This window comes from Amphiprion ocellaris, chromosome 3, assembly GCF_022539595.1.
Source record: "Amphiprion ocellaris isolate individual 3 ecotype Okinawa chromosome 3, ASM2253959v1, whole genome shotgun sequence".
Taxonomy (NCBI): Eukaryota; Metazoa; Chordata; class Actinopteri; family Pomacentridae; genus Amphiprion; species Amphiprion ocellaris.
In genome coordinates, this window is record NC_072768.1 from 30,505,604 (window position 1) to 30,516,268 (window position 10,665).

Consider the following 10,665-nt stretch of genomic DNA (forward strand, 5'->3'; position numbering starts at 1 on the left):
GCAGAAGCATGAAATAAAATGATAAATTCATTGAGGAAATTAGTTACCCTCTTCGAGATTAACTAGTGCCCAGCATTGTTGAGCCAGATCGAGTCACTTTGATCTTTTGTTTAAAAAGAAATATTTGAAATGGTTTCAGCTGCTGACCAAGTGCCAACAGCAGGTGATACTGTTTAGACTGACAACTCCACTCTGAAAAAACACAGCATCACTTTTTTTGTATGTATTGTTGGGTGTACCAACACTGAGAACTCATGAAGAAAATGTGTTGTGATCGCTGTTACCAGTCAAGTCAGTGCAAGCAAACATTTCTGGTAGATTACGTTCTCCAGTGAATGGCGAAGTTTTACTCTTTGCCAACAAGTTTTTGAGATAAAATGAGTGTGATATCTTAATAGATCAGGTTATGCTCTGCAGCGTTCTTGCGTGTGATAAGCATTTTAAATGTATAACTTAGTCAAACTGCTTGCTGTCCTTTTAACTCTCTGCAGTTACAAAACAAATCACCAGCGCAAGAGCAGCAAATCCGTTGGACTTAAACACCTGAGCTTAAAGCATTTTTAGGGGTATTGTCGGTTAATGCACTTTGGTTCCAGTGCAAATTGTCTTCTCTGTCTGTCCCTAAAAATCCACCGTCATCAAGCACTGTAATGACTGGGAAAGTAGCTTTCAGTTCTGGTTTGATCTCCACCAGTTTTTTGAGAAGGACATGTCTTGTACAAAAAAAAAAAAAGATACTGAATGCAACAAAAACGAAGGCACCTATGATCACTGAAACGAAAGGAGGTGGGAGTGAGATGATATGAGGCCGTATGAGTGCCACAAGTGTTGGGAATATCACCTTTATAGATGCACCATGAATGTTTGTGGATATACCAAAAAACCGGCTGACAAGATGACTCCCAGTCTGCACAAGCTTGGCAGAGTAGGTTAGCATGAGAGCATAACGATCTAAAGCACACTACCAAAACCACAGAAGAGCTTCTAAAGAAAAAGTATTGGAATGATGACCAGACCAAATACGTCACCAGACATGAATCTGGGTATTAACAATAATACAGGTGCATTTAAAACTTAGTCAATGAAAAATGTAGTGACATTCATTGCATTGGGGCCTGTATTATCATATAGTAAATGTAAACAGTATGTCAATTTACATTTTACCGTAGCTTTCAATGCAGCTGACCCACTGCTTTCCATGCCACTGTTTGGTTTTTGTTTGTTTTAATGGTTTAAGTCCATTTACGCTTCCACCATTTGTGAATGTCCCTAAGCATTGCAATTTTCACAGAGCTCTGACTACACTAAGGATTTTTGTACTGTTGGGACACTACCATTAAAAATATAGGTAATGCACAGGATTCTTAGTTCCTGACATCATGGGAGTGCACAAAGACTCTTGTACACTACTCTTGCAGTCCACAACATAGTAATTGGCGTGGTTTGCTGAGACATTTTAGAAGTAGCAGCAGCTATCAAAGGTAAATGTACCTCAATGGCAGACAGATGTGACAGTATACCAGGCCTTTATTTAAAATAAAACAAAAGCAAATTACATGTGCAGAAAGACAAAATTTCCTGTCCCTTTATACCTTCTAATTCCATGTAAACTAGAGGAATGCCAGTAGTAAGCAACTTGACATTTTCTCAGCTTTTATTTTACACGTCTAAATTTGTTACAATATGCAATAAAAATAGATTTTCATTGTATGAAACCTTTAACTTAGTTGATTTAAATCATGCGATCAAAGCACTTGACATGAACAACTGCAAAGTAATTTAGTTTTTTTTCAATAATATGAAACGTCAGACTAAAGGTGATAGTCCAAAGAACATAACTCAAAAGCTAAACCGTTGTGGTAATGAAACAAGAGAATGGACCAAGATCTCTAAGGCAGGCTGAGACTGGGCCCAGGGCCTGAGCTATGAAGGGAATCCAGCGAAGTCTGGCTCTCGGGGTTATTTGAGGCCGGTAATGTGAAGCAAATTCAACAATCACGGTATCTTTTCTTTACGTGACTTCACCAAGCTTAACTGCAGGAGGGATAAACCGCCTTACAACGCTGGTTATCAGCTCATCAAGACAACTTCTCACCTGATGAAGACCATGGAGAGGATTGTCCTCAGGAACCTCCGTCCCCAGGTGAGCCAGCATCTGGATCCACTGCAGTTCACCTTCCAACCGAACATTGGAGTGGATGATGCAGTGGTCTACCTGCTGCACAGATCGCTGACTCACCTGGAGAACCCCAGCAGCACTGTGAGGGTCATGTTCTTTGACTTCTCCAGTGCTTTCAACACAATCCAGCCTTCTCTGCTTAGGGTGAAGCTTGAAGGAGCGGGAGTAGACTGTCACCTGGCTGCTTGGACCATCGACTACCTCACCAACAGACCACAGTACGTGAGGCTTCAGGACTGTGTGTCTGATGTGGTAGTCAGCAGCATGGAGGTCCACAGGGGACAGTCTGTCCTCCTTTCTCTTCACCCTGTACACATCGGACTTCCACTACAACTCTGGGAGCTGTCACCTCCAGAAGTTCTCCGATGATACAGCCATTGTCGGGTGTGTATCTGAGGGGGACGAGCGGGAGTACAGGATGGTCATCTCTGACTTTGTGGACTGGTGTGAGCGAAACCATCTGCAGCTCAACGCCAGTAAGACGAAGGAGATGATCGTCGACTTCAGCAGGAGGAGGACACCCCGGACTGCACCGGTGAACATCCAGGGTTTGGACATTGACATGGTGGACTCATACAAATACCTGGGTGTTCACCTCAATAATAAACTGGACTGGTCACACAATACAGAGGTTCTGTACAAGAAGGGCCAAAGTCGTCTCCACCTGCTGAGGAGACTGAGGTCCTTTGGAGTGTGCAGGACTCTGCTCAGGACATTTTATGACTCTGTGGTAGCGTCTGCTATTTTCTATGCAGTGGTCTGCTGGGGAGCAGGGAGCACTGAAAGGGACAGAAAGAGACTAAACAGACTGGTCAGGAGGGTCGGTTCTGTCCTGGACTGTTCCCTGGACTCCATAGAGGAGGTGGGTGAGAGGAGGATGTTGTCAAAGCTCACATCCATCATGGACAATCCCTCTCACCCACTGCATGACACTGTGGGGTCTTTAAGCAGCTCCTTCAGCAGCAGACTGAGACATCCACCCTGCAAGAAAGAGCGCTATCGCAGGTCCTACATCCCATCTGCTATAAGACTTTACAACATCAGCATCACTGGCTGATGTTAACATAAACTGGACTCATATCATTACCACCCCAAACCATAAAATTTGCACAGACATTCTTGCACTGCTACATCTTTGCACTTTTTAAACTTATTTTTTAAGCCACTTTATACTACATTGTCTTACGGTGTCAATACTGCACTATTTCATCCTCATTTCTCATCTCTGTACATATTGTAAATATTATTAATACTGTTCTATTATTATTTTATTTCTATTACTACGTCTATTGCTACATAAGCTGCTGTAACAATGTGAATTTCCCCTGGCGTGGGGAGAAATAAAGGACTTATCTTCACCCCAGGGTTTCTAAAGCTGAATGTGAGCCTGTTTACCTAAAAGACAAGTTGGCAAAATATGAGCGATCACAAAAATGGACATGTCTAGTGGCAGCAGAGTGACATATTTTACAAGCCAAGAGCAAACTATAATATTAGAGAAAAGGGAACATTTTAAACAAAAACATTAGAGATGGTGTGGATCCACCTGAGGCTGAAGTACAGCCCTGGAGCAGCAGGTCACTGCAAAGACAGAACTACTGATTCAGAAAATATCGAAGCCTGTTACACTCCGCCTCAAGAAAAGAGAAGTCACACAACGGTAATTATAGAAAGTTTTGCTAGTAGAAAACACAAGAAGCAGTCCATTGCTGTACTGAAGCAGGAAGAACTTAAAGGATCCAACGTGTTTATTAATGAACACCTCACAAAGAAGAATGGATGGAATATTGTCATGTGATGGATGCAAAATATCACGTACTGCTTAATTCTGCTACGTTCTGGACAGTTTATTATGGGAATGGAAACGTGAGTGCATCGAGGATAAGAACATCTGTTTCCAGCTGACAGTCTGGGTGATGAAGAAGTCATTAGTTTGACTCAGAGCTGATGAACATAAACTTAACTCCTTTCAGTATTTAAGAATGTAACATGTATGAATTCGACCGAAATGTGGATCCTGATAAAAATGTATTTAATAACATAGATCATAGCTGTAAACATTATACAGATCAGAGTAACATTATTATCAATTATTGATTTTCACAGCAGAAGTTCATGCACAAATTTTGATAAAATCAGAGAACATTTAAGTCAAATGAGGGATCAGTTTAATATAATAGCAATATCTGTGAGACTTGGCTGAATGAGGGAAAAGTGTAGATTTTGAGATTAGTGGATTTAAATTATATGAATAGGGAAAACAAAATGGGAGAAGTGGCACTGTATGTGGATAAACATTTCCTTTAGAGGGTCAAGGAAATAAAGATTGCTATAAGTGATGTTTTAGAAGGTGTCATGTTGAGCGTGTTCATTTTTTGAGATGGAAGACAAACTACTTCTCTCCAATTAAGCAGTTTATTTTGTAAATATCAGTGTCTCAAAAGAATCTTGTACAAGGACCTTTTCTGTTTGGAACAGCCTCCCAGAAAAGGATAAAGTCTGATATGAACACAACATTTTATACAGTATGGTGAAATGCTGTTGGTTATAGAACACAAACATCTAATTCAAATATTGAAATGTGATTGGCTAAAGGTGGGGATAAACCGACTCAGTTCTCCCATTAGTTGGTGCACAGATATGTCCATATCTCTTGGCACACGATTCATCCAATCTCCAGAAGCCGCACCCTGTAAAAATTTTATTTTCATTTCATTTCATTTGAAATATATTGGCTTTAAAGGTTTGTTCTACAAGTGTGTGGTTGATGTTTATCAAATAGGCTGAACACATTCAGGTCACACACCATAAACTGCAGACAACATGTAGTTCTGGTATATAAACACTGGACTGATTTCATTCTTTGAGTATTTAGCAATACCAACATTTCTACTATGGAATGTGAGGATCGATAAAATACCATCAGTAATAAAAGCTGTTGTTCTGTATTACTTTCCATTGTATTTGCCTTTTTTCAGTGTTTTCTCTTTATTTACGTGTTTGAGAGGGAGAGGTTTGGCCTCCTGGTTTGTGTACAGTGCCAAACTGACCTGATGCTGATTTACAGGAGAATTCCTGTCAAACAATGGACAGACATCACAGATCACCTGCACAGCAGTTTAAGAGGCTGCTCTGTTGTAATTAAAATTACTGTAGAACTCATACATTCGTTGGAGAACATTTTAATAAATAAGTGAGTTCCTGTACAGACTGAAGGCTGACATCTAAGCCAATCAGCTGTTAGATCAGGTGAGCGACACGTTCCCATCATGCCTTGAGGCTGTGCAGTACGAGTCACGGGAGCTAATTGTTTTTAATGTTTTGTACACATGAGGAGTAGACAAATATGAAGAAACTTCTGGACTTTCTCATAGCTACAGGACTGTGTAAGAAAATCTAGAGGATTCTCTATGGACTACAAATAACATCCAGTAGGGGGCAGCAATACCCCAGTATGCGTCTAGTCTGCCTAATTCAATGAAGAAGAGTCACGGGAGCGTATCTGCCATACGCTAGCGCCATCTGCAGCGTTTTGATCTCACGATATTACGTTGGAGAGACGTCAGACCAAGCATAGATGTCGGTATCAGAAATCTAACCAGCATGCATTGTGGTCGAAACTGCGCAGGTCAGGCTCAGATCGAATGAGCCTATTGGTAGGCCGCATACTCATGAAATTTTTTCTCCCCGTCTTTAGTCTGTCAGGCAGTAGCGCCTCCTGCCGTCAAGGCCCTTGAAATGACGACTAGTCCGAGATTTGAAGCGCTTTCAACACTGCAAGGCCGACTGTCTGCAAACACGGGGTCTGAATTGCCTGCGGACCAGGCTACTGCCTGACAGACATTACACAGGGGCTAAATTCATCAATGTCATAACAAGTTGTGTTGAGAGCTAGCTAAGCTAGCCGGATGCTCGCTAGGCTTGCCTCAAGATCGACGTTTGGCAAATGCCTGTGCGACTCTCCTGGTTTAAAGCGTCTGTCGGCCATCTTTCACTCATGCAGTGTCCAGTATCTGTGTGAGACATGCAGGATCGATATAACGAGGTAGGCTTTGTCCAGCAAATACTCGGTTTGAATTTAGTGCCCAGAAGAAACGGCACACACGGAGGCAACGATACATCTCTGAGCGACTTCTCAGGTGGGCTAATATTTAGTAGCTTGTTAGCTATAGGTGCTATGTTGCTGTGCTAACATATTTGACTCAAATGTATAACATTTGAAATCCCGTCTTGCTTTTTTGTATTGAGCGAAGGCGACGTTTAAATGTGCTCCACTCTGGTGTGTATCTATAGGTTATTTCCTGGATGCTACTGTGTACATGGTAGAATTGTGTAAATACTGCAGCTTAGTGAAGTTAGCTAACTTCCTGCTTCATCTAAACAGTTAGTTTAGCAGTGTTAAAGTAACGCTTAACAAACGTGTGACATTACTTAAGACTTTGTACATTCAGTCAACAATTTGAAACTAGTATATTAATTGACATTGCATTGAATATATTTGAGCTCCAGTTACTGTGGGGGTTTGTGAACAAGAAAATGTTTGGCTGTCAATATACTGGCAATAAGTTAATTAAAAAACAACACTGTCTAAAAATGTTCTTACATATACTGTACATACGGGTAGTAAAAGAGTCAGTAGCAAAAACAATTATATAGAAATGTGTCTTTTAAGATGCAAAATGGACACAATAAAATAAACATCTGAAAAATACTGGTTGTGTACTGTTAATTGTGCTGCCAGATATGTGGCACCAGTGTAACCTTGTGTACGTTGTAGTCTATGTGAGACTGGATTCTACTGTGATTGTGAGATTGCTTAATGTAGTAATGTTGAATACAGTCTCCTAAACTGTACCTTGTCCTCTATCTATCTATCGATCTATCTATCTATCTATCTATCTATCTATATATATACACACACACACACACACACACACACACACACACACACACACACACACACACACACACACTACCAGTCAAGACACACCTTCTCATTCCGTGGTTTTTATTTAATTGTTTTGTACATTGTAGATTAATACTGAAGACATCAAAACTATAAAAGAATACACATGGAATTAAGTTGTAAACCAAAAAGTGTTAATCTTCCGTGTTAATCTACAATGTAGAAAATAATCCAAATAAATAAAAAGCATTGAATGAGAAGATGTGTCCAAACGTGTGACTGGTAGTGTATATTAGGATGCATTGCATTTAAGTGAATTTAGCATTCATGAGCGTTTTTATATACACGCTCATATATATATATATATATATATATATATATATATATATATATATATATATATATACAGAGCACTATTTTAATTCTTTAAGTATCTATGTTTGTAAGCTTTTCCCTTACGTTTGTCACAGGTATGTTTGCAGACCTATTTTGGACATCCCAGTGAGCTAGAATCACGTTAATGAATAACTGCATAATGTAATTTAGTTGCTTCATAGTGCTGTTGAATAGTAAATGACTTGTTCTTTGATTGGTATATGAAGAGATGTTTGACAGCATAATTGTGTGTTTGTCCAGAGATGTGGTATGGAGTGTTTCTCTGGGCAGCGGTTTCCTCTCTGATGTTTCACCTGCCTGCAGCTTTGATCTCCCTTGTCACGCTGCGCCAGCACAAGATGGCCCGATTCATGCCTATTGCCATCCTCCTCATGGGTATCGTGGGACCAGTTTTGGGAGGAGTCCTCACTAGTAAGTTGTGTGTGTGGAATCAGAACTATAGCAATACACGGTGTGAAATGCTGATGAAATGTTTTATGAGTGGTTTAAAACTATCAAGCTGGTCAACTAAATAATGACGTAATAAGAAATTAATAACTGGGAGAATGCCACTGATGTAACTCGATTACTTCATTTTGCTGAAGAGGGCTTGTTATTCTGGTGGAGTTGTTGGAAAAGAAACACTGTGTCCCAGAGTTGAGCTCCTTCCCTCCCTCTGACGAGTACTCATTTGAAGCTTAAAAAGCATTACTGTTTTTTCAAGCACAACTCATACTAAACAATACAGCTGTTAAATCCTTGTGTTGTTTTCTTACATTTTTAGGTGCAGCCATTGCAGGTGTCTACAAGGCAGCAGGGAAGACGATGATCTCCTTGGAGGCTCTTGTTTTTGGTGTTGGACAGTCGTTTTGTGTCCTCATCATCTCATTCCTCAGGATACTTGCCACTCTCTAGCAGTGCTGAGTTATACCAGGCTGGACCTCATGTCAACAGGACCTGAGTTGAACATGTTGCAGGGCCAGATCCCTGGTGAATCCTCGGACTCATGTAAACCAGACTGGCCTGGCACATGATGTCATGTCCTTGCGATGCACCTTGGTGGATTTCCTTCAACTATCAAGGAAAGAGCTGCGTGTTATGCAGTAGTGGACATTCTGACTTACTGTTGAGCCGTCTGTATGATACTTACTGAATGTGCTGCAACCAATGCTGTGTTTGCATCACAGGACGACCACACACTACATACAGTATAAGCTACCAGCCCCAGCAGTGTGCCCCCAGGTCTTTTCGAAGCTGAGTAAAAACCTTAAGTAATCACTTAATATGTCTTCAGTTATTCATGCAGGATGTGAAGGCAGCTGTTCTTCCCTGTTGCCAGGGTTTACAGTTGCAGGTTAGCAGTAGGTTTACAATAACCTCTCTCAGGGGCTCTGTGTGTGTCTGTGTGTGTCTGTGTGTTATTCTGTTTAACTCCAACAGTCTGACTCCATGTTAGTGCAGAGACAGAATAGCTGGATGGCTGATTTTCTGTAAAAACAGGAAGGTGATGATTATATGCAAGGTTCTTGCTTTTTCTCTTGAGGCCTTACTTTCTATTTTCTGACTTCCAAAGTGGTGTTTATCTTCAGGGCAGTCTTTCTCCAACATCGTTTCTCTTACTGCCCCTTTTTGTTCTTCCTCAGAATTTTTGTTTAAATTATTGCAGGTCTGACTTTCCGTGTATTATTGTTGTCATAATTATATACAGGATCCTACATGTTTCTCTTTCTTTTTCTTAGATACAATATACATCAGAAAGGAGTACTCAAAACCGTGTCACCTTTCAAATATTACATAATTTGTAAGTTGAACAGTAAATGATTACCTCTAATGAATAATCATAACAAATACTTGAGAAAGATTACATTGAAAATACAGACTCCAAAGTAGAAACTCAAGGCAACAAAATAGTACTCCTATGATTTCCAATCAGCCTAACTGTGTGAATATGGTTCTAAAATGAACTGAGAACACAAGAATGTTCTCATGAGTGTCAGAAGAATTCAAACGGAAAGTGGCACCTGAGTTGAATCCAATAGAACGGTGTCATTTTAAAGAAAGACAGAGCAACGCAACCCTGCAAAACCAGCAGAGAGGATGACAAAACATCTCTCCAGAAATCTGGTGTCCTCCATGCAGAGAAGGATTAGACATAAAACATAGTGTAGAAAAAATATAGATATATATTTAAGCTGAATGTCAGAAATGACTGAGGTATGTTGACGTGAGTCCTTACTGTGGAGCCTGTATTCTTATTTACAGAACTCTAAACTGTTAGCTAATTTTAGAGAGCAAATACCCTAATGTTCAACCTAGAAATAATGCAAATTATTGAGAGGTGATAGAATTTTGAATAATTTGATATCCAAGTGATATTTAGCAAGAGTGTGCTCGCTTCTCTCTCATATTGTAATTTAGTGAAGACAGGAATACAGCAAAGAGGGTCTTATAGACCTGTGTGTTTCGTCCTGACCACAGACCTACAAATGCAGCCTAGAGAGACATCAGAGTTTCTTTACCTCACCTTGGTTTGTTTGTTTGTTCAGAGGTTGAAACAAGGTGGCTCCAGGCTGGTCAGGTTGCTAAGCAAACCTAGAAAACAGATGAGCTTTTAATCTTTTTTTTCTCTTTGAATGATAGTATGTTTCAAGTTTGTCATTTTGTGACAAAGAACTGATATGTATGTATATTCTAAATTATTTCAAAGTCTTTGTGGCTTTTAAATCTTTATGACCAAATATGTATTGCTAATTTATTTTTCTGCACTGAATGTGCATACTATGCGTCAACAGATGTGTATTTTCTTGCGGTTTCTATGGGCTCAATAAACTCCTAAATTCCCATTTCACTGACTGCTTTTAGTTGCTTTTGAATTTGCACATGCATTTACATTTCATATACTAACATAGGCAAGATAAAAAAAAGTTAAAAAGAAGATGGACTTGCAAATGATACTGTTTGCCACTTGGTAATGATTTAAACTAGAAATGCATTAGTCTGGACAGAAATGTGTGAAAGGTCACGTGTAACAGTGACTTTGGTTTTGATTTCACATTTATTTGTTGTATCTTCGTCTTGATGAAAAGCTGCACCTGTTCACACTTCCATTCGCCTAGTTAAGGCAGACATCTTCTCTAAACAATGAACAGGACTCAGTTACCTAGCTACAGGGTACCCCAATTAGTTCATGTTGCACTCTAAGCTT

At 39.9% G+C, this 10,665-nt stretch overlaps 1 protein-coding gene across 2 annotated transcripts; it reads left to right on the forward strand.

Annotated features, from left to right (window-relative positions):
- Nucleotides 1-5,765: 5,765 nt before the first annotated feature.
- tmem170a (transmembrane protein 170A) lies at nucleotides 5,766-10,308 on the forward strand. Of its 2 annotated transcripts, none has more exons than XM_023281417.3 (3): nucleotides 5,766-6,224; nucleotides 7,722-7,892; nucleotides 8,245-10,308. In XM_023281417.3, exons 2-3 carry the CDS (start codon nucleotides 7,724-7,726, stop codon nucleotides 8,373-8,375), a joined length of 300 nt encoding a protein of 99 aa, XP_023137185.1. In that variant the 5' UTR covers nucleotides 5,766-6,224; nucleotides 7,722-7,723; the 3' UTR covers nucleotides 8,376-10,308. The 2 variants fall into 2 exon arrangements, with proteins under 2 accessions (XP_023137185.1, XP_023137184.1); XM_023281416.3 differs by having other exon boundaries at nucleotides 5,787-6,318.
- Nucleotides 10,309-10,665: the final 357 nt, after the last annotated feature.

Bases quoted from the DNA above. Each gene is read 5' to 3' on its own strand.
- tmem170a (XM_023281416.3), top strand. From the start codon at position 6,204: ATGCAGGATCGATATAACGAGGTAGGCTTTGTCCAGCAAATACTCGGT. The intron at 6,319-7,721 runs GTGGGCTAATAT...GTGTTTGTCCAG, and splicing joins ATCTCTGAGCGACTTCTCAG to AGATGTGGTATGGAGTGTTT. The intron at 7,893-8,244 runs GTAAGTTGTGTG...TTACATTTTTAG, and splicing joins TTTGGGAGGAGTCCTCACTA to GTGCAGCCATTGCAGGTGTC.